Source organism: Varroa destructor, unplaced genomic scaffold, assembly GCF_002443255.2.
Source record: "Varroa destructor unplaced genomic scaffold, Vdes_3.0 BEIS01000001.1, whole genome shotgun sequence".
In the NCBI taxonomy this organism is placed as follows: domain Eukaryota; kingdom Metazoa; phylum Arthropoda; class Arachnida; order Mesostigmata; family Varroidae; genus Varroa; species Varroa destructor.
In genome coordinates, this window is record NW_019211454.1 from 74,390,288 (window position 1) to 74,413,756 (window position 23,469).

General features: G+C 38.0%; 1 protein-coding gene across 5 annotated transcripts in view; it reads left to right on the plus strand.

The window, feature by feature from the left end:
• Lrp4 (LDL receptor related protein 4) overlaps positions 1-23,469 on the plus strand; it is a 193,807-nt gene that overhangs the window by 102,700 nt on the left and 67,638 nt on the right. For all 5 annotated transcript variants that reach the window (XM_022792578.2, XM_086981607.1, XM_022792601.2 and 2 more), the window contains 3 exons: positions 3,533-3,649; positions 4,545-4,661; positions 18,818-18,943. In XM_022792578.2, the coding sequence (XP_022648313.1) occupies positions 3,533-3,649; positions 4,545-4,661; positions 18,818-18,943 (360 nt within the window). The remainder of the gene's footprint in view (positions 1-3,532; positions 3,650-4,544; positions 4,662-18,817; positions 18,944-23,469) is intronic.

A 23,469-nucleotide genomic window follows, 5' to 3' on the forward strand; every position in this document is an offset into this window, starting at 1 on the left:
AAAAAGAGACAACTTTAGTACCCAAAAAAAAAAAAAAAAAGTAAAAAAATAGTGCTGCTATCGAGATATGCACAAAAGGTGCTCTTGATGATATGATTCACTATTTTTAAACTATATTATATGCATTGTATTTGAATGGGGGGTCATCGATGTCGGTTAAAAACATTTACAAAGTTGCATATGGCATGGTGATGTACCACGACCAGCAATATTCAATGGTTGCCAAGATAAAAATTACGTAAATTGATGACGCATGCGTTTTTGACGTGCGTCACTAATTGTATAAATACGAAGTAGGTATTTTTATATGCAATAATTTCCGTGGGCTTTTACTATTTGATGTTACATTATAAATATGGTCATGCACGAAACCGCAACAATAAACTTTTGAGCATACAAAGAGCACGTCGTAACGACAGTCTCGAAATGGAATAAAATAAAAAACAAACGAAAAAAAAAAAAACAATATTTAAGAGAAATTGCCTATAATTTATCCGTAAGCGAGGCAAGAACTGTCATATGAACATGAAAACAATGAGAACAAGATAATGCGCACAGAAACGCAGAAACAGACTATAGACCGAAGACTGTAATAATACTGCACCATAAACAAGCGGACGGTGTCTTGTAAATAAAATCTTGAAAAAAATTGAAAGTAACAATGCTTTTTTATCCCATTTGGTTTATTATCCGGTAATGTTCAAAAGAAGAACATAATCAGGGGAAAGTGTCTATTCTTCGGTAGGATGTTGCGATTTTTACACTGAAGTGATAAAGCTTCGTAACCGCTTATGGCGGATCGGCGTCACGGTAAGTATATCATAAGTACTAGTGAAGTTTCGATAGATGGCGAGCTGTTGTGGCTTGAAAGCCGGCATGTCCACAGGCTATGATTTATCCAAGCCCTGGAAGTCAACATAACAACGTAAACTACGAATACCTTCATTCTGAGACACGTCATTCTATACATCCTCAAGGTACCTTACTGCTTAAGATGAACCTATACGATAATTAAATTTTCATAAAAAAAACAGAAACAATCTGATAAACGTCTTTTTAGGAGAATGCATTTTTTAGAAACAGAAGAATAAAGAAAAACGAGCTGGTTAGGTTTTATTTTTTCGTAATTCTATTGACGTTCGAGCAAATTAATAATAAATAAATAAATCTCATCTACACAAAATTTACATTCTGGCACGTTTCAAGTGGACATGCACCTCAAATAGGCTACATTCAGCGATGATTTCCATATAAGATATTAGATTGGTTACCTGAACACGCTAAAGCACAAGCTAGAGGTGTACAAGAGTATGTAGAAAACGTATCGCTAAAAAATGATGGTGCACCATTTAGAAGCGAAGCTAGTGACTCATTCGAACATAAAGTAAGCCTACCGGAAAATAAACACTTTATGAATTAATTCAAGCTAGACGGATCTTTCCTACAATGATATTAGGAAGCTCCACAGGGTCAAGGTGATGAAACCTAGTAAACACACGGAAAACTTAGAGAATCATATTCGCTCGTATGTCATGAATCACACTACGATGTTACGGCTTCTAACGATTCTATACATTGTTAGTAGATATCTGTAAAGAAAATGTCTATCTGCTACTAATCATATCTATTCCTATCGCATCTGGTAAAAGTTTCCGGTTCTTGAGAAAAAAAAAAAAAGTTATTGTTTTTCTAACATTTTAGATGGCGTTTCGCTTGAATACGTTTCGAAAGCAACATCATAACATTTAAATAAGTTAATTTGTAGAAAAAAAACTCAAACGGCCACACTGAGAGATAGTAAATAATAGCCTTGGTGTTGAAATGCTCTCAGTGTTACTTACTACCAACGTTCTAGTCAGTTCCATGTAGTTAAGTCGGATTCACCAGTAATAGATTGAAAAACAACATTCTATTAATAGATGGGATGCTATACGCTGATTATAATGAAAATACTAATGGAGTTATACTTTTATTTTCAAATTCAGATTTGTTTAAGGAGTTTGTAAAATATATAAGGTCTTCAATTTTATGTTGATTTTTCAGTTGAGCATAATAAACAAACAAACATTACGTAATTGTATGGACATAGATTTGGGTGATAAACCAACGGTGCAAGTACGAGCCGAGACAAGCTGACTGCAACGAAACTGATTTCGCACGTGTATAAAACAACTTTTTATATTCTTACTGTATTTAGCTTATCTACACGAATTACTTATGCACACTAAAACTCTTCCCCCTTCCACTGCGACAAGGTATGCTAATGTTAATGGATACATAAGGAAGAAACTGCCGATTAGGCAGCTTTCGATGATTCCAAAACAAAAGGAAATATACGTGCCAAGCAAACGGTAACGCGTAAATACGGAACAATCATCGCACTACCCTGCGGACCTTTCTTTTAACGTAATCAAGTTACCTTAGACTTTCTTTGTGCACTCGAGGGCCCTTACCGCTCATATCGATAATTGAATTTTTCGTGTTTAGCGTCGAGCGTGTTCCCGTTTCCGGTACGCTTTTTCCTGTCAAGTGCTGCGATTGATCTCGGTAGTTCGGCGGCCTGTGGGTAGCTCAAACGGAGCAATAAGTTTTCGCTTAGCTGAAAAAAGCTAAAGGTCATTTTGAGACAGGGCAGTCCGTTGAAAAATAATGTGAGTCGAACACGAGCATAAAGAGAACGTAACAATCAATTGGATCAAAATAATTTTTCTTATATTCTGTTGGCAGCCAAAGGTTCAATATGCGGAAGTGACTACCGATATAAACCGAAACGCAGAGCTTGAGAGGAAGCATCAGACAGGAGGAGATGGTATCAGATATGCAATTGAGTACCGGCTCTGTGGCAACTGCGACCGGCAGCAAGGTGTCTATTGTAGAGTGAGCTTGATAGCAATCCGACTTCAAAACACTCGACGGATTACGCGTGAAATATTATTCTCTGAAGTTTCTCAAAACTCAAGTTAGAAAGAACTTCGAAAATTAACAATTGAATAATCCTTCGGATGTTGAATATTCTTCTATTATTGCTTTGACAATCCATCTAATGTTACTCGCTGAATTACTGGAAATAACAGTTAATAACGCGAGTGGGTCGTACAGGCTGTCGATCTTTTCGAGCAAGAATAAATGCATAAGAAAAGTAATTTTACATTGTATGTATTTTAATGAAGCGAGGCCAACTTAGCACGACAACCTATAACCTTGTACGTTTTTTTTTCTTTTAATTAACGAGTCGTTGAGTAATTCTGTAAAGGACACATGACAGCGACGCATACTTTCTAAAAGCTTTTTTTTTTTTTCCTGTTTTAGTCAAAAAATTAAAAAATACGCAAATGAACATTTGTTGTTAAAATAGCCATACTATAGCTACGTTCTCACGCACAAAAATAGAAAAGGTCGCATAGATTCAGCATCCTAAATGAATTAGTTTTTTTTACACGACGCGATAGGTGGAATCGTGAAAAATGAAGTATCGTATGTAAAAAATGGGCAAAACCTATAGTACCCCTATATTTTATGCTAATATTTGTAGGTGGCGAATGTCTAGAAGGTGAGTTTCGTTGCGAGAGAGATGGCCTGTGTATTAACCTTGATTGGCGATGTGATGGTGACAGCGACTGTATCGATGGCTCAGATGAAAAACATTGCGGTAAGCAAAAAAATTAAGTTTCAACTTTCGTTATTTTATGTCAATGCAAAAATGAAAACAAAAAAAAAAACACTACGCACAGGGTTAAAAATAATTTCACAGTCACTGCGTACTAAGCACATTTTATTTGATCAGTTACGAATTTATATCATTTTGCGGAAAGGCTAATCATCGATCGAAATAAGCTATTTCCCAATTGCTCCTTGTTTGGCCGTAGTAAAAACTAATACACTACGAACCAATGTTGGCAAAGGTCAGTAAACACATATACTCTTATGATCTGTATATGTGACTGTTTTCTGTAGTAGCTCTTTCACTGGATGCGTAGGAATACTTGTAAGTATTATACATTTTGATAAACGTTTTTGTTAGAAAATGTTATTATATTGATTAGAAAGCACGCGAAACATTCTCATTGGTCTAACTGCGTCGTGTAGATTTCACGAACTTGGCTTGACGAAACGTCTTGTCTCGCTATTCTTTATAGTACGGCGCCTGTGAAACCGACAGGCTATTTGAAGCCTGCATTTATTGAGTATCGTAGACAAAAAACGTTTATCCTCCTCGTAATAATGCTGTCGTGTGCGAAGCAACTCTCTGTAGTTACTTTTAGGAATGCGTTTCACTTTTGCCTTTATCTATGTGGACAAAACGTTTTAAATATCCTGAATAGGCCTGCGAGGTGGGGCGCCTCTTGATACAGGACAAGCTAGCAGGCTCGAATAACAAAAAACGAAATGAACTGAACATAACAGCTCTATTCAAACGTGGGACTATTCAATATTGTTTTTATTCCGGAGGTATCCTGGGAATCACTATTATGCGTTAAGGCTAATAACTATACGCTTGTTACAAACACATTGTTTTGTCTGTGTTAATATTATGTTTATTACAGAACATGCCGAGTGTTCGCTAAATCAGTTCCAGTGTAGTAACGGACGATGTATTCAGAAAGAATGGAGATGCGATGGTGATTTCGATTGTCAAGACATGAGCGACGAGCAAAATTGCGGTATGTACACTATCGGCGCTAACATTTACTAACGGTTGGATATTTGCTAAGCTGTTTTTGAATGAGTGTATTCTCCATAAGAAAAGACTGTTCTATTTGTGCCTAGAGCATCAGTTAAGCAGAATTCATTTGTCTTCGTCAATCCTTAATTTTTAAGCTTCGCTTCAATTTAGCGTTGATGAATGAATGAATGAATGAATGAATGGGAGAGGCTAAGCGGATGAGGGCAACATTTGAAGTGGCTCACTTGTTCCGATACTTTAAATTTTCGTTAGCTACCTCGAAATCAATATTGAAAATTTCAATGAAGAAGCTTGTCTAGCTGTTCGACTGCCTTACGTACTACCACTTGTTGAAATATAGATTTGGGTACCGAAGTATTTGGTACTTAGATAGTTATCAACGCACGGACAACTTAGTATTCTCCCTTCGGGTTTAAATAGCCCTTAATATACGGAAGTATTTAAAAATGACTATTACAGGACGGGTGTTTGATCGGTTTATTAGTAACATAACACTCTTCTTTGGCGTTAATGCACTATCGTTTTATTATATATTACTAACAATTTGTACTGCATGCATGCTACTATTTTAAAACCTCTTCTTAATAACAAAAAAATAATAAATCTCATTTATTTTTCACAGACATAATACGCTTGTACTGCTAAACAACCACGAGATTATTTGATCCATTTTGAGAGAAATGCGTGAAGGGTTTGCATCGAAGACTATAAGTCTTGAAATCTAGCACAATATCTTAAATTCGGCCTCAAAGTCAGCGTACCTAGCCCTCCTACGAAATTTAAAAAGGAGTCACTACGAGGATCCCAAGAGTTTCCTTTCTTTATCAAAAGTGCACGATGACAAGGACATCCCAGACAAATTCCACCCTTTGGTATACGATCAGATATTTTACTACTGTCCGAGATTTCCTCGTTAAGCGTACATAGAACATGGCGGGCACTCTCCGACACTGTAAACACTAAGAGACCTGAGCTACCTTTATGTACTAAATTGAGATCTACAACAAACTGGGCGTAGCAAGAAATTTAGGGCCAGAGTTTTATTTAGAACGTTTTGATATTTTCCCTCTTGAACATTGCTTGTACATATAAAACGCAGGTTAACATCTAATATGGCTACATATTTGCTATATAAGCTAATACGGCAGGCGTATTTTTCAACTGCGCTTAATCCTTTGTTAGGAGTACACGACATCAGTAATCCTAGAAATGACCTGACCTGCTAAGAAACCGTGCGCAGCCACTGCTTGCTGTCACTTTAGAAGATCACAAAGATCAGCACCAGATCCTCTTGCTAATTGTTAACTGTCAGGCTTCTGCATTTCTCATTCTGTTTGCAATTTACGCTCACCCTTGTTTAGAATACTGAACGGCTAGTTCATCGATTGCTCTGCGAGTACATGTATATATTAGGAGTCTAAGGATTTCGGGGATTTTAATAAAAATACAACTATGATTAGGAAACAGTATGGCATACATTGTCGATTAACATGCATGACATATGCTGGAACCTTTGAGTTCCTCTCCGTTGTTAGTTATTATAACCATAAACATAATACTCCAGTGTAAAAAGTGAAAACCTCTTTAATAAATGAAACATGAACAGGGGAGGTGTACTACCAGCAGCAGATACACTTCAATACATGTTTGCGAGATGAAGTGAACGGCAGCGCCGCCTCTGAGAGCAAAAGATCCCCGATCCTAATCTGGTTGGCCACGCGCAAAATGGTACGATCTTACGCTTGCAAATCTTTTACTGATACAACTTAGCATTACTTGCGTTTTAGACACGCAGAGCCATAATACAGTCAATGACGAGATTTGGACTCCGGCTTTGAGTGAACAACACGTCTCCTGCTCCGATCGGCGGTGCGTAGGCCGACAAACGAAAAGGTCAAAAAAGAGAAACCATTGGTGCTTCAATGGTAACAACAATATCGCCTATCGCCAAATGTGTAACAAAACCCTCGAAACACGGTCACAAATACCAACAGTAACTTAGCCAAACAACTCGTCACACGAGAGGCTGTACTGAAACATTTTAACGAATTTACTGCAGTAGTGTTTTTGTCAGTGTTTGCAAAGAAGAAGTACGTGTTTAACAGCAGGCATCGGTTACCACGGTCGTCAATGTACGAGCTGCACCAGCGTTTCCTTGATAGACTTGCAATGCTGTTCCGTTAGTCTATCCAATGTTCATATGAATACGCATCAAGGCAATAGCGGTACCACAATAACAAAAAGCACAGCATAATGAGTAACTGCAATTACTGATGGTGTAGTCAGATAAGGATAAATTGCCCTCGAGAAATTTTGAATATTACATGTACAGTTCTTATTTTACACTGCATTATAGGTTTTTTTTTTTTTTTTTTTTTTATTGGCAATAACGTATACCGTCGATTTTGAGATGGACGTTTTTAATCTTGCAGCAGATCTTCGTCCGGCGCAAAGAGAATAGCTAATAGCTCAGATTATGAAAACAATGCATCGTTTTCCCTAGTGAAAGTTTTGCTTTAAAGGGAACAGGTTCTTGTTTAATGAAGTCGGTTTCAATTTACGTGCCATACCTCATCTGTATACGCTGAGCGTCAAAGGTTTCTGTCTATTCTATGTACGAGATTCGAAGCAAAACTCTTGACCATCATTGAGCAACTACTTAAAGCCGCTATAGAGCCGTAATCCCGGTGTTTTGTTTTTTCATGTTAACTCGTGTTTGAAAGCATTGGAATTTGAGATCATGGAAGAACACTTACACACATGTACTGCCACCACCACCAAAAAGGACACGCCGTAAATCTAAAAAACATTACTACGATGTAAAGAATTTATATAATATATGAGATGTGCAATAGCAACCGTTATTTCACTGATTCCTGCAAGTTTCTTCTGACACAATAAGGCTGAAATATGTAGTACTAAATCTGAGCAATCTTTACTGTTTCCTTTAAAGATAAGGACGTTCATCGTATGAACACAGAGCAACATGGTCGGTCCATATGCCATTATGCCATATTTAAATCACTATTATAATGTTTTTGATATTATTATTCCGCACAATGATCCCATCTACGACGACTAACTCATCAGTAGATCAGTATAAAAATCATACTAAGGTACTAGTATTCGTGACTCAAGTGTGAAATGTAACAGCTCATAGGGGGACCTGAATAATGATTTTATTCCTGCCGCTGAAGTACCCGGCATCATGTCGGTATGGTATGTTTTTTTAAGACGCAAAACATTGTTCGACAATCTTAAGTCACTTTGCATTAGAGATTTATTGTTTTATGTAAATCGCTGAGTAATTACCATTTGCAGTTCGTTAATTCTATAGTCCTGTAAAAAAAAAAAAGATCCAAATCGAAATGCGAAATGACGACAATGTCGTATTTTGTCATTATATCCGCTATTATCATGCACAGTATTAGTGTTACACATGGCAAGCTGGAAGAACCACATATAGAGCGTCTTCGAGAATCGAAAAACAGTGTACTCTATATGAGGACAACACCTGCACACGCTATTCCATATATCTATCGCCATGACGGACGCCTAGCTTGGGTGTCTCTGCGTTTCCACTCGCATCATGCCAGCCAACATACGTTACCCCGTAAAAATACCCATGATTGCTCGCAAATAACAACAGTATTTAAAAAAATGCCTTTTGTGCAGTCTCAGTGCATTTGTACTGCCGTTCTATCATTTCGAGTCACATTAGCAGACCCATGTTTAATGCTTAAATCTATTAACTTAACGTTGTGTGCATTTCTATAGTTTCCATTAATTTAATACCACGGAATCACTAGCGGATACAGCGTATTTAAAGCGCCAAGATCAGGCTACTAAAGAAATAGAGACAACAGAGCTATGCCATCATACCTAGCGTTTCCTTCGGAAAAACGCTTGTTGTAGTTTCCGTTTGATGTCCAAGATATCACTGCTAATCAATTAATAAAAATACCAGCCACCTTCTAGTGGTCCAAAGAGCTTGATTGAGGGCCTATGGGAACTTCAGGCTGCCGACTCTGTGGTTAGTCTTAAGAACACGTGTGGTACAGACAGATCACAAGGCTGTGCCGATTTGGTCGGCTGGAACGGCAATAGCATGAGGAGAAGATCAAAAGCTCACTAGGGGGCTTTTTCTGGAGAAGCCTGGGGGTAGATCAGGGAGACCCGAGGAAGGACAAAGGGCTAGCAGTAGCAGAATGAGCAAGTGAAAATTAACGTTCACGACCCCTAAATCGTGTCTGTGTGCGGAAAGAGGCAAGCAAAGAACGAGATCTATAAGGCCCGTATACTCATTGGAAAAAGAACGAGCGTTTTCCTTTGCTCACCGTCCTGCACTATTTGCGATTACTGCACTTCGTTGGTTCTCCCTGAACGCCTATAGAAGCAACAAGCGCAGGAAAAAGTGCCAATGAATGTAAATAAGGGCAAGAATTCCTCCCCACTTGACACTGGTTCACGACAATATTCCTTTGGATCGACGTATTTTAAATAATCGGACACCGTTCTAACTGCCCTTTTTAATATAGAATATAATGGAATCTATTACGGCATTATTGTATAGGGCTTAAATTTTTCTCAGATCCAACAACAAATAGCATACGCCGGTGCTAGGTATCATACTAAGTCGCAAGATTTCGTCGGCGCTTGTCGTGCAGTTGAAGTCAATGGTCATTTATACTCATTACATTATACCCATCGCTCTTACAACTCAAGTGATATTACCTTCAACAGTTTAATTTCCTAGTAGCATCTGTTTGTCAAGCTCGTCCCAAAATTAGCGTATTCGATTTGTTCTGCTTCTAAAGTAGAACGCACAACAACTCGAGTGCAGAAAACTATCTCTATAATGATCTGTTGCAAATTTCTTAAAGCCCTCCGCCCTAACCCTTATGCCGTCAAAGCTAAACAGTTCTAAACATTTCTTAATTAATATCAGTGTATTACAAGACCTGTAATTAATTTTGTTTTCGTTTAGACAGTCATCGGCTGTCAGAATGTCGAGCGATAGACCAGCAATTTGATGGAAAGCTACCGTTCGATTTTTCTTCACTACTTAAATAGGGAGTCGATTACGGTTACACTTCGCACAGACACTTCTCGTTGACGAATCTAACACCGAGGTTTTTGGCTGAACAAGTTCAAAGAGACTGGCGTATTTGCGGGCAAAGTGAGGCCAGAAAGAGCCTGAATCGGACGGAACGTTTAAATGCCGATCCAATCATTACCTGTTGAAGGCACGAGCGACCTCTTTGATTTATGATTCAGAAGAATTGATCAAACTCATTGTCAGCTGAATAGCTGTGCAAAATAAAATGGGGGTTCTGGATGCAGATAATCTTTCGTTTTAACAAGATAGAGCAACTTGCCATGCTGCACGAGAAATGATCGACCTGCTTGAAACTACGCTTCCAGGCCAGCTGACCTTGTAGCCCAATGGTGACATTAAGTGGCCGTCCCGGTCTTCGGAGTCAAATTCCCTCACTTTTTTGCTAGAGGGCGTAAGGGTGTAGAAGGAGAGGATAATGTAGCGAAAACAATCCACGACGTGAAACAGCGTATTCTTGAAATTATTGATGCGAAAGTATAGGGGAGTCGTAGTTCGAAATTACGAATCGGGTTGTGTAAACGCTTTTTACGTATAACGTGAATCAAACGTTCTGAGCTGGACTAACATAATGAATCGAATACGAATTTTTCATTGCTAAGGTATTGAAACAAAAAGCATGGCTTGATTCACCTCTTGCCAACGATATGTTGTCTCAGCAACGGTGTATTTATTAAACTTTACTAACATTGGCTACCTCCGATTTACTCAATCGTTCGATTACAACTATTTTACTGCAGGAAAATTTTTATCTTGTTTCCGCTTTGAGATTTAAATACTGCGGTAACTTTTGCTGCAATTTTTTTCTGTCCCAACTACGTTAAACGCTTTTTCGGTCAACAGAGTTTAAACATAGATGTTTCACGTCGCCTACGTAATAATTCTAAAGAAGTTGAACAGCATTAGAGTCTATGAATTAGGCTGGCTGATGTATCGAAGTAAATGAAATATCAGCCATTTATAATACGGTATCGCGCATTTGCTTAATTGTATGGACACGCTAGAGAGCAGGGCAATCACGCAAAGCGGCTAGAGTGCAATAGCTAATCGTAACACAGGCCTACCAGTGACAGATGAAGGATTTTATATCTATCTACTGGTGCACCCGTTTATTGTCGCTCTAATTAATGATTCCTTGATGCTAGGCCCAGCCTAGAGGTCAGCTCCGGCCTAATGTGAACTATAGCTCAGGTATAAGCTAAGAATGTTCATGTTATAATTAGCCTGCTCCGCCGATCCCGTTACCCTTCTGCTGTCATCTAGTTAACCCATTGTAATGCTCCTATAGACCTGTTTTGTTGTCATCAGCTTGCTCTAGACCCATTTATTTGCTTCGTGTTATGCCTAATTGAATATAAACTATTGCTCGATCGCTGACAGATCATTACAAATGACCCTTTGGAGTTTTTATGCTGTACTGACTTCGTTACTCTGTTGCAGCAACCAAAATTTAGTTCCTTCAATTAGTTAATTATTTTGAGTCAATGATCTTCCCTACCTTGGTAAAGCTATCTTGTTGTCTGATTGATTGATTTGCTGCACTAATCCCATTATCCTGTTGAAGAAATCGCGCTTTCATATTAGAATCTCCCAATAACCTCGTTAATTCGCTGCAATTCAGATATAAAGTTAACTTCTTCTGGCGCCGGTTTGACCTTAACAAATCAAACTTCTTGCCCTGTTTCAGTGAAATTTGTTCGCCCGTATGAACGTGTTTTTTTTTTGTTAATATGGATACTTCGTTACACTTACGTGTTTTCTTAATTTAATCAATTCACCCTTCACCTTTCATAGCGACATACAATTCATAAATTCCCAACAGATTCCGATTAGTGTCGAACTTACCGTTCTAGTTACAATCACACTACTATTATCTTGACTGAGTCAATGGTTCTTGTTGCACGCTTATATTGTTACTTGGTTCTAGAGACTGGTTACCCCCAACAGCTTTGTCACAATATCCAATTATACGGATCCCGTTTCTCTGTAAATTAGAGTGACAATACTGCTACTTTGTCGCAGTTACCTTACTAACTTATTCTAATATGAACAAATTTGGCTTGCTATTCCGATGCAATGATTTTCTTATCCTGTCATTATGAATCTATTACCCTCGCCTGTTATTTTTCTAAGGTGATCCCGCCTTTCTAATAAAATTTCCCGGTTACCCCGTTACTTGCAATTAGCCAATCTATCCCGATTGTTCTGTTACAATTAATCCACTACCGCGTTGCAGACATTTTTCTGTTCAAGGAGATAGCTGTCTTTCACTTCACAATGGCCAACCAGAGCTCAAACGAATTTTGCAACAATAGTAAATAATGCTAACCCTGGCTTTGACGAAATGTTCGTCTGTTGTTGAAGTCTTACCTGCTTCAAAGCTTCGTTTCGGTTGTAGTAGTCGTCTGCTTTCCTGGTGTAGTCAATTTACTAATTTTCAAGTGATTCTCTTATTTTAGCCCAACCTAAACCGCGTTAGAATTACGGTACTGCCATTCTTAGACCAGTTTGCTATGAGACTGTTTCAAAAGCTTTAGTCCCGTCCTCCCACTGCAGTCCATTACAATACGCTTGTTATGAATGTGTTTTTATAGTGGAAAAAAGAATTGAACTCAACATAAAAATAACCGATATAAACCCGAATAAATTCTACTCAGTCTGCATAACGTTGACCTATAGTGTGCCACTGAGACATGGCCTAACCTAGAATCTAACTCTGCTCAGACCTGCATGGCTGCCCCCGGCCCGCTATTATGTGGAAAAAGTATTGATAAAATGTCCGGCTTTTGCCGACTACAAACGTAGCCGTGGCTGGACTTCTGGCACCGCATTCGCCTGCTTTTCTGCTATTTATGATCCCAATTTCCGAGCGCTCTGTGTTCGACTCGCATGTTGAAGAGCTGTTCTTTTTCATTTCCAGTCGCATCTCGTTCTTTCCGCAAACGAATATAGAGTAGATATATATGGTAGGTATATATATAACGAATATGGAAAAAGCTGCATTGTGTTTTGCGCTAAAAACGAAAACGTAAAAAGATTTCAGCGATGAAAAACGCTAAAAAACGAGGGCGTCACTGAGGTTTTCTCCTATGATTTCGTTCAAAAGCCGTTTTAAAGATTGGGAAAACCGGCGGCAAACGTGTGTTGAATCTGGTGGGGATTACCTATGAAGGAATAAGTGAGATTTGGACCATTGCAACGTGTACAGTTTGTAAAGAATCAACACGGTACTTGTTTTGACATAGTAACTAGTAAGCTCTTCTCTCACGGAAGCGTATTTATTTACTTTTCGTTTACCAGTCGTATTTAGTCTATGTTTTCGAATTCCAAATCGGGATATTTGACAAATTATTAACCACTCCAGCAGAAAATGTTGTGTAAAAATGATGTTGTCAACTGTGTTGAAAACGATGAACCTGTGACACAATCTGTATATTTGACTTTTTTTTTTTATCGCGGTGAAATATTAAAAAAATAGCTAGCGGTCCTGGATAGCCCAGCTTTTGAAACTTGAATAATGACAAAAATCCAGGGATGTGAGTGAATAGCACTAAACTTTCTACGCGTGTACAAAAAATCTAAACGTTTCGTAGTATTAAATATTAAAATCAACGCTCCCTTAGTAAAAAAGCGGCATGGCCTATTTGGCCACTGTCCTATATAGCCCCACCTTCTTCATTTGTCATATATATATATATATATATATATAAGATAAATGGAACCATAATAGGAAAGATTAATGTTAGGTAGATAAGGTAATGATATCTATGTTGGTCAAATGTAACTCCACTCGGGAGGAGATTAATGGATTAACATGGAATGTTTCCTTCCATCTAAATCTGTACAATTCGGACCATCCCTTTTTTTTTTTCTTAGAGATATAACTCACGTTTTCAGTAGTACGGGAATAGCTGAATTGGTTTCGCAACTACTTGGCTCGAGAGACATTATGGTCTATAACTTGTAGTTTTTCTTTAGCGTTTGGCACGAGCTGAGTCACTCAGTATGGAAGCGGTTTGCTGTTAAGGCCGCCGCTGTTAAGGCTAAGGAAGGGATTTAAAAATGAGCGTGTTTCGGTCGAAAATTTATTTATTTATTCGGTCGAAATTTTATTGCTGGTCTCATATAATAGCGAACTGATAGCACCTACCTAACATGATTTAGTTTTGTGGAAATGTGTACTGTTCCAGTATGACGGTTAGTAGTCTAGTAGTATGGAAATAAGCAAAAAACAAATTTCCAGTTAAGCTTGACTTATTCTGGGTCATTTTTATATCGAGAGATAAGTATGGGTTACATTAATGCTGCTGGACACCTTATGTGCTTAAAAGGAGATAGAAATAACAGTTTTTAAGCTAGCAGATTCCTCTGATGGGTCTGATCTAAAAGTCGAACAAGAAATTCCAGCTACAAGGCTGATGTCGCTTCCATTTCGCCACTGTGTTAATTTACCTTTTGAAACTTTTAAATGGCGAATTACTATATGGAGACAAATTATACTGAGAGAAGATGGCCTCCTTTACGAGACTGTGTCTGAAATATTATACACATATCAAAATACATCTCAGTTTAAAAGATACGAATTTTGACTAAATAAATTACTGTTCTTATTTGAAGGCGTATCCGGCGTAACGTCTCACAACAAAGTCCGCAGTGCGGCGTAAAGTCATACTTAAGAAATTGTTTGACGACGAAAAAAATGTTTTATACAAATATACGTGTCGCTCGTCTTACGTGTCAACGGCATGCGCACCGCTAGCGTACTGCTATACTATTATAGTCCAGCATATTATAACTATAATAAATATGCTGTGTGCTTTATTCATTTATATCATATATTTATTAATTATTTCTGCCAAGTGTGGTTGTCAACGGACCATATTCACCAACATCCTATTTTTCCAGCATTGATGACTAAAATAGCAAATGCAGATGTAGTTGGGACGAGACAATCGGAAAAATCCGATTTTCATCAGATTCACCGTACTGATCATAGATTTGCCGTCGTTTTCGGTCATACGAAAATCCATTATCATATAGATTTTATTTTATGGCCTTATTCGATGACCATGCAGTCGATCTAATTTCCCTCCTAACAGAATCTCCGATCTATTTTTGCTTTGCCGAAATTGCAACGCTACAATGTTTGGGGGCAGCGTAATGGCAACAATCGACGATTGCAAGAAATGCTACACTTTAGTACGGTCCTTTTCTGAAAAGATGTATGAAAACTCATATTATACTCATCAGCATCCTCCTGATCAGCAATCCGATTTCCTATCTATCAATACGTATACAAAAATATGTGCGTTTCGCAATTAATTCACAGTAAAGCTCAATTAGTCTCCCCCAGTAGGAAATTGTCGAGGCAATTATGTATTGCTTTTTTTTTTTTAGCTCGTTAGGTTTCAGCAAAAAAAAAACAGGCGCAAATGGTCGGTTTACCCAGTTTTGTAAGATGGCATTTATTGTCCCTTGACCACAAAACAGAAGTAAGAAAGCATATTAAAGAATCAATTTTACCCAGTCACAGTTATGATCCTTCCACTAACCCGTTACGCATTAGTGGTGTTTCTTGTTGGTCTGATTGAGTTGTCCCGACTGCGGCTTGACAATAGAAAAGCAGGACAGGACCTAATGGTGCCACGCGATTGCAATCGTGGTTTCTAGTCCACGTGACCGCTACGCGAAACAATAGTCGGGCAACAGCTTAATAAATGCCCCCGTAGTATCACAGCTTTCCGAAGTGTTCGTAGTCGCATTTCTACATTAAGCTATGCAGTTCGGCGACTTTAAGCGACACTTGAGCGGCCATTGTAGCTCTAGCAAGCAATGACATGTCCACGTTTCTTTCGCTTGTGTAACTTTGTAGATATTGCAGATGAAAGTGGCGGGTATGTTGGAAGAGTAACAACGCTTATAAAAGACATATAAGATTGATGTAACCTTCAAGTCAGTACATTCAAGACAAGATCGTAGATCTATCCAACATGAAAATCTCTTATTTTATCCACATGTATACCATCAGCAGCGTGCTATACAACTGCTCAAGACATAACTACTAAAGTAGCGCTGCTGTACGTTAGGACAGACCATTAGGTAGTAATTAGCTAGAGTCAATGAAAAATGTATTGTTAAGTTGAAACTAACCATTGCATCCAATATGAACCCGATTTTTAAATGTGTTTGCCACTAGACGTCTTGCTTTACGCCGATAAGTCAAAACGAGACTTCAAAGCAACTTTATATAGTTCTAAGTTAATCGCACAGTTTGAAATTGCAAGCAGTAGCACTTTGGGGGTTAGGTGATGGTCTTTTAATGCGCGACTGATTATCAGCTTGTACCGTCTGTATGTTGTATACTGAACTGCACCGCTGTATTACGGGGGTTAGCTAGAAAAAGGGTCACAGTAGTACCATGTTTTCTTCACTCTCTACCGAAAACCATGGGCAAGCGTACATTGCCTCATGTTAACCCTGAGGCGGAGTGTTACATACGATATGCCTTTCCATCGGACGTTAGTTCTATCCATAAGTTAGATATGGACCAGCAATGCCTGTGCCCTTTATGGCTGACAACCCGTTTGTTGCAATGGTTAACGTCCACGAGCGACTTGTTTTTAAGATTATACCTGCCACTATGAAAATGTTGGTTCGTGTACACACGGTGACAGTCACTACTTTTTCCATATTAACTGGGATAAGGAAACAATATTTTTAACTTAAACTCCTTTTCCTTACCATTAAGCTAACGTATTGCACGTATCAATTAAGCATTTAAGGTGTAGAACGAGCACTAATTTTAACTTATCGTGTGTGCAAGCAATATGTGCACGGTGATAAGATTAACGTATATAACTAGTGATTTTGTCCAGGTACATGTAGGCTTAGCAGCAATATGCTGTTGAGAACAGGTATCAACAACATGATTGTTGCTCATATTCCGCCTCTGTCATCATGAGTTCGCCTTTTCTTTTTCTCGTAGAGACTGGTTTTCTTTTAATACTAAGCACGCTACGACAAAAGGCCCCCTTAAATGTCTCCTAAATTATCTCGAACACTTTATATACACACCAGAACTGGGTGTATACTAGAAAACTGTGTTGAGCATATGAGCCATGGTGGCTTAGAGGCGTGGCGGAAAGCGCTCAGAAGATGATACGTAATCCGTAGAATGCATAAATGCAGGCCGTGCATAGTAAACTGAAGTAGATAGTGGTTGTCTTGGTGTGGACCCTTTCTTTGATATGGAGAGTGAACGAAAAATCCGTCATGGATAGGTCTACATTCTGCTAACGAAGATTTGATATCATTTTAACGTTAGCTTTAAAACAAAAAAAGGTTATTTGCTGGGCACTTCTTACCAGAAATTCATTGATTTCGTTCTTAGGGCATGAAATAGTAGGTCGTTCGTGAATAAATAACTCTGTAAGTAACGGTTGGATGTACTACCCAGTTTTGTAGTAGAGCACGAGGCCGTCCTTGTAAACCAAGATGAGTGCGTCTTTGACACTTCTTATCAGTGCGAAAAAGATCAGAAAGCTGGCCGGAAGCACCAAGAGATAAGATTGCCTTTCTAGGCCAACCCGGTCATCTGAGGTTGTGATCTGTGTTCTCTTGCTGAGATGGTAGCTAGCAGCTACAATAGGATCTTAGGAATACACGTGTAGTCTAGTTTCTCTAATAAACATACACGATCAGGTATAGATTGTTGATTTCAAATCAACTAGTACTGTATATTGAGAAAATGCGGCACACAGGGATTTGGATCTTGTTCAATACAATTGTATGTGCAGCTCTCAAAGCTATGCTCCCCGTGAACCCGTGAATTGGAATAACGTGGCTTGATATAAGTTATATCGGCATAAAAGGCTATCTTTAGGGTAAAAATTTCCAGAGGCAGGGCCAGCGGTTCTTCTTTGAGGACTACGGAATTGATAAACAAATTAGCAATGGTTATACATCGGGATAGAACTTTTTGCACACTTTAACCTTGCTTTGACTGTCACTTTTGTTGTTACCTCGTGACTCTGCTTAACAAAGAAATACTCGATTCATATATATTGTTAAAGCACTAGGCAAAAAAGACCGCAAGCTAAGCACTTGTGGGTAAAACGGTGCGCTTCGTGAAAATTATGAAATAAATTGGCATGGATCGCTTTTGTTTACTGAATGATGCCTACATCCGTGTTATTGTTATAATTATTTACTAATCTAGTAAAACTGTCGTAAACTAGGAAAAGTGGCCTGCGTATGCTTTCGGTATCGGTGTGACCTTTCTACTATCTATCAAGGGCGCTTATAATCATCATTTTTGGAATAGCTAATCTCAAAAACCTCGCCACTAAGTAGATAGTCCTTGTTTGCTTATCATGTATTTTTCAGAAGACTAGTTTCTTAACGCACCTATATAGGACATGTCATAATTTCTATAAGTTGAAAAACCATGCTGGTAAATTTCAAAGATCATTCATGAGCATCATAAGTTTTCAACGCCCGATTTTCTGGTGTTATTTCGCAATTGATTTTCCGTGCTTTTATTTATTGCTTCCATGGTCTAGATGTGTTTCGAGGTCAAATTTAACAATTTGAGTATCAAATTAAAAGAAAATCTTCACTCTAACTTTCAATGTATTATATCTTTTAATAAGAATTTCGGTCTTTCCTTTCGAAGGATTATTCGAAGCTTCAGCAGAACGGGCCACCTGAAAGTATACACTAACTAAGAATCATGGTGGTAGACTTTAACGTGATCAAAAATAACCAGGAACGCTTAGAGTGCACTCAATAGCACGTCGCGACCAAGACTGAATATCACATGCCTTGCAGCGCATGAAATTGGTCTAACGTAATTAGCCAATGTTACGATTTACTAGGGACACCCCTGCCAATATATCTTACACCTGAAGTCGTGTGCTATGTAGAAAAAAAAAATGTATACCTTATTTGATCGCTTATTTAAATTTCGTGGAAGTACCTAAAAAAAAAACATCATTTTCTGTTCATTGGTGCGTTAGGTCACATCGGTTGTGTTCCTGGACAATTTCGATGTCTCGATGGCAGTTGTATACCGGAAAAAAATGTCTGCGATGGAGAACCACATTGTCCTGATCGTTCAGACGAATCGGCCAACACCACCTGCCGTAAGTGATCCGTGCAACACCGATTTTTTTTTTACAAGAGAAAAACAGCGAGTTGCCCAAATAGATCGCCATTCAATTCTAAAATCATAATCGAGTAACACAATAGATATCTGTAGTGCCTTCTGTGTTCGTACGTCTACATGTTTAATGTACATATTATGTACACGGAATCAGCTTTTGAGAGTCCAACACATTGCCATTTAAGTGTGATGCTTTAGAATTTAAAGAACGTTGTAGGCTCGCCTTAAGCATCGGCATAGCTGCTACTTGTACGCTTTCAAATTTCTTTTTTTCGTCAATTCGTACGTAACTTTAAGTTGTTTATGCTTGGTATGTAGACTTATATACAAAACGCTGAGATTCCCATTCTTAAAATAGTGAAGACCGGAAACGTTTAGCTCTTCGTTTCCAGAATAAAGGTTGTTACCTACACGAAACCATTATATACCGAGCCACAACTTCGGGCATAATAAACAAATTCTAATGCTACATGACTTCGTAAAACCAGGAAAATTCTGCTTTAATAGAACTGAACTTTATATGTGTGATATGATTCATAATGAACAAAAAACAAGAACTACAGCCCTAGCGAACCTTTCGAAGCTGATTAGATTACACATCGTTGTCCCCATAATAGCTTAGTGGGTACTGTGTTGGCTGCCAATCTTAGGGACACGGTGCGCTCTAGGTTTGAGCCCGGACATAGACACACTTCGTTTCGCGCTGGAAGCGTATAGTCGGACGTAAAACTCGAAACATCCAGAGATTACGTAGCCTTGAAAGCTGCCAACACCTATACCTGCAACTGCAATTTATTTCCCCGGTACATTATGTCCTTGATTTAGACAAGGACTGCAGTATCCAGGTTCCATAAGTGTTTATAGCAACGATTTTTCTTCATTCAAAAAGTTATATATTCATCAGAATTTATACCTCTTAAAGTTGACTATTGATAATTTCCGCAATAAAGGATACTTTCTATCGATTTTATAATCAAATCGATCCGGAAATACAAAGAGAGTTATAATTACTGTTTGTGTTATGGAAGTACACTTTCATTCAATTCATAAAACTGGCAATACAGAATAAATTTTTCGATTTTTTATTTCGAAAGACAATTTTAGCAATATATTAAGTGTTAGTAGAATTGATTTTCGAATACGATAAAGTTTAGCGCCTAAAGTATGATGTAACATCGAGTTTTTGGTTTTTAGGATTTTTTTTTTGTATTTATTTTTTCTGAAGTATATATATATATATATATATATATATTCAAGTTTTTCTGAGATCTTTATTTAGTGTTTTTTATCATATTTATTGTGAAGTGTTTGCACTCTAAAACTTACTGCACTTAGACTGAACGCAACAGCTCTCTCGCGGTTCATTGAGAATCCACACAAAATAATAACCCTTCTGTACGTGAATTAGAAGATATGGACGTGCGTATCCAATTGTTTACCAATTTAATTTGTTTCGTTCCTTCTAAATAGAAGACTCGTTCTTCCTGTTCGTTTTTAGCTATTACTAATGCCTATACCACAATAATTTCTACCAAAGATTTTAGTAACTTTCAAAATTGTGTCAAAACTCGATCATACAAATTAAAGGTATTATCAAATAACGACAATATTTCGAAAGGGATGCTGAAAATTATCTGATTTTTTGAGGATTATATTCAATTTTCTGTACTTCAGTGAATAATGCTCTAAGCACCAATGTCTCGGTGATGAGCAATAACGCCTGTGGCAAGATGGAAACCAATTTCGACTACTATATTACACGTAGAGAATGTGCTGACAATCGTACTGGCCGTATCAGGCCCACCGCATTCGAAAGATCACAAAAAATTGTCTATCGAAATGATTATGATGAAACATAGTCGAACGAAAAAACCTAAACTCTTTGAAACGGTAGAGAAAAACCACTACAATCTTCTGTGGCTAAAATTCCGGCAAATTCGAGTGAATTCCGGTATTTTTACCGGAATTCACTCGAACATATCTCAGCAACGGACGCGCCCGAAACTTTTGGCAGTTTGTATTCTCTCAGTCTTGTGAAACGTCACAAGGTTACTTCAAGACTGGTCCTATATAACTTTCCTTATTAGCAAACATTTTTTCTAATGTCATATGTCAGTGTTGTTTTTTGATATACCGCTGCTTTGTGGAAAGCATCTTTTGCGGACTCTAGAGTCTTATTGAACAAGCTACTAATGTGAAGGTGGTTTACATTAGGTATTTCTAGGTGACGTATCCTCGTTGAAAGTCTGAAAGATACGCACTTTTTGGACCTACAATATTACTAGTGGTTCGTGTATGCTTGCTTACAGTACAGTATATTCCTAAGAAGCGAATCATCATTCTGAAGGCAATGTGGCAGAGAGGAACCCTATTGAGCCCGCATTCAGATTAACACTCGTGCTTATTTTTCCCGCCAGGTTATATCTATTGCTTTTTTCTTACTGTTCATGTGGCAACTGTTCTAACTACTATGACGCGACACTGGAGGGAAATAAGCTACATGAAATTATAGAAGTTAGGCAATGAACACACACGTTTAGAAAAGGAAACTTTCTATTACAAAATTCACCATGTAACCTAAACACCTTGTCAGGCCTGTTGTATGTAAATATGTTGTAACCTATTTTTTGAGTGTTATGACCGACAACTAAGCTGTTAGATTAGGCAACTGATTCCCAGTACGAAACGACGCTCGTGTATGCTCTGATTCGAACATAGACATCACGTGTCTCAAAGTTCACGTGATCTACTACGCCGTTACGGGGGTCAAGAGGCCGTACTAATAATAGCCGTAGCATGATTCCAAGCAGGAAGCAACACTTATGGTGTGGAAACTTCCGCGACTCTTCTACCAGATTGCCGCTTTTAAAAACTCATGATTTCCAACACGTTGCTAAGGGCCGTTTTATGCGTGACGGTGGAGGTACTTCCTGTTATTTTCGTAAGTTCATTGGACTGCGTATGGCCAAAGACTTTTTATTGTCGTCTGATGATCTTAAACAAGTCGTAAAATGGCTACCTGAGCCTGCTATCTGCTGAGTGCACTATCGCTGAAAATTACTCTAATAATCGTTATATATAATATATTTTTTTTGTTATTGTTTTTGGCTACACGAATATAAATTTATTAGTTGCAGATGAGAAGTGTTTCTGCTCCAGAGGTTCATTGTTTCTATTCGATGGAATAACGAGAGATAGTTTAAAACGCGTATAGATCACATGTTTTTGTTTCTTGCTGCGCCTATAGCAGAGGTCGCCTGGATATATCATGCCTTCTCTGACCGATATTCCGTTTTTGCAGCTGTTACTTTTCTGAAACCAAATTGGGTATCCCAAGAAGAATTTTAACATAAATAATTTTCGTTCATACTTCAGTACTCTTCTCTATACTGATTGGATACCAACATACGAGTTAGCAGATGTGGATTCCGCAGTCAACCTCTTAAGCGATACTCTATATAATATTTCCGAAACTGATTTTCCGGTAAAATAGTTTATTAACTATAAATGGCGAACCACTGAAGCTTTTTTTAGCTCTAGGTCTACTTTTGATAAGTTCAGAAGAAGATATGTCCGCGATAAAATCGGTCAACAACATAAAGTCACAGTTACAAAGCACTGAAAACCTATCGATTAGGTGTCCCTTGAGACTACCGTAGAAGAATTGGCGAGACTATAGTATCTTTCTATGGGGCCTTATAAAAAAATTCTGCGGTCATACTAAAAATACCTTTTCATCAAGTGCTATGGAACGCAATAACATGGTTCCTAGTAACTATAATGAAGTCGTTAAATTAGTTTCATCTTATTCCGCGAGACTGGATTTGGCTACGATAGCTCGGTTAAATTACTGCCACAACCACGTATCTCAACGTCCTTCCGGATCGCTTTTTTTTTGTTTTTACTTTTAATTTTTACTGGAAAACAAATTCTATCGTTTGACACTTTATGGCAGCCGACCTTACTGGTTCACTTACTGCTGTTTCATCAGAAATCTTCAAGCGTGCTTTGTTTATAATTGCCCTCCCGTTGGTACATATTTAACGTATCTTTTCGAAAGTTGTCTTTCCAGAGTCATTTAAGATCTCCCAAATTATCTCTATACTAAAAGGTAAGGGCAGCTGTGACGGTCCAACAAGCTATGAATTTATAACTACGATTCATATATGTATGTATGTATGTATTGAACATAAGCTTGAAACTTATCTGGCCAATATTTTCTTTTTTTTTTTTTTTTTTTTTCCTGAAATTCACATTGCGGTTCTTTTCGCTGTGATGTAGCTGTCTGCGATATCTATGACTATATCAGCTGCTCTTACGATGAAAAAGGTCTAGCTTGTGGCCTTAATAATTGTTGCAGCGACGTTTGGCATCATCCTGCACATTGTATTTCGAAAAAAAATTTATTTTCTACTAGGATTTTTTCCCGCTATTTTGCAATTGCTTCTAATCGTATTTGGTCAACCGCTTCTTCACTATATGTGCTGCTTTTCCCTATTAGGTCTT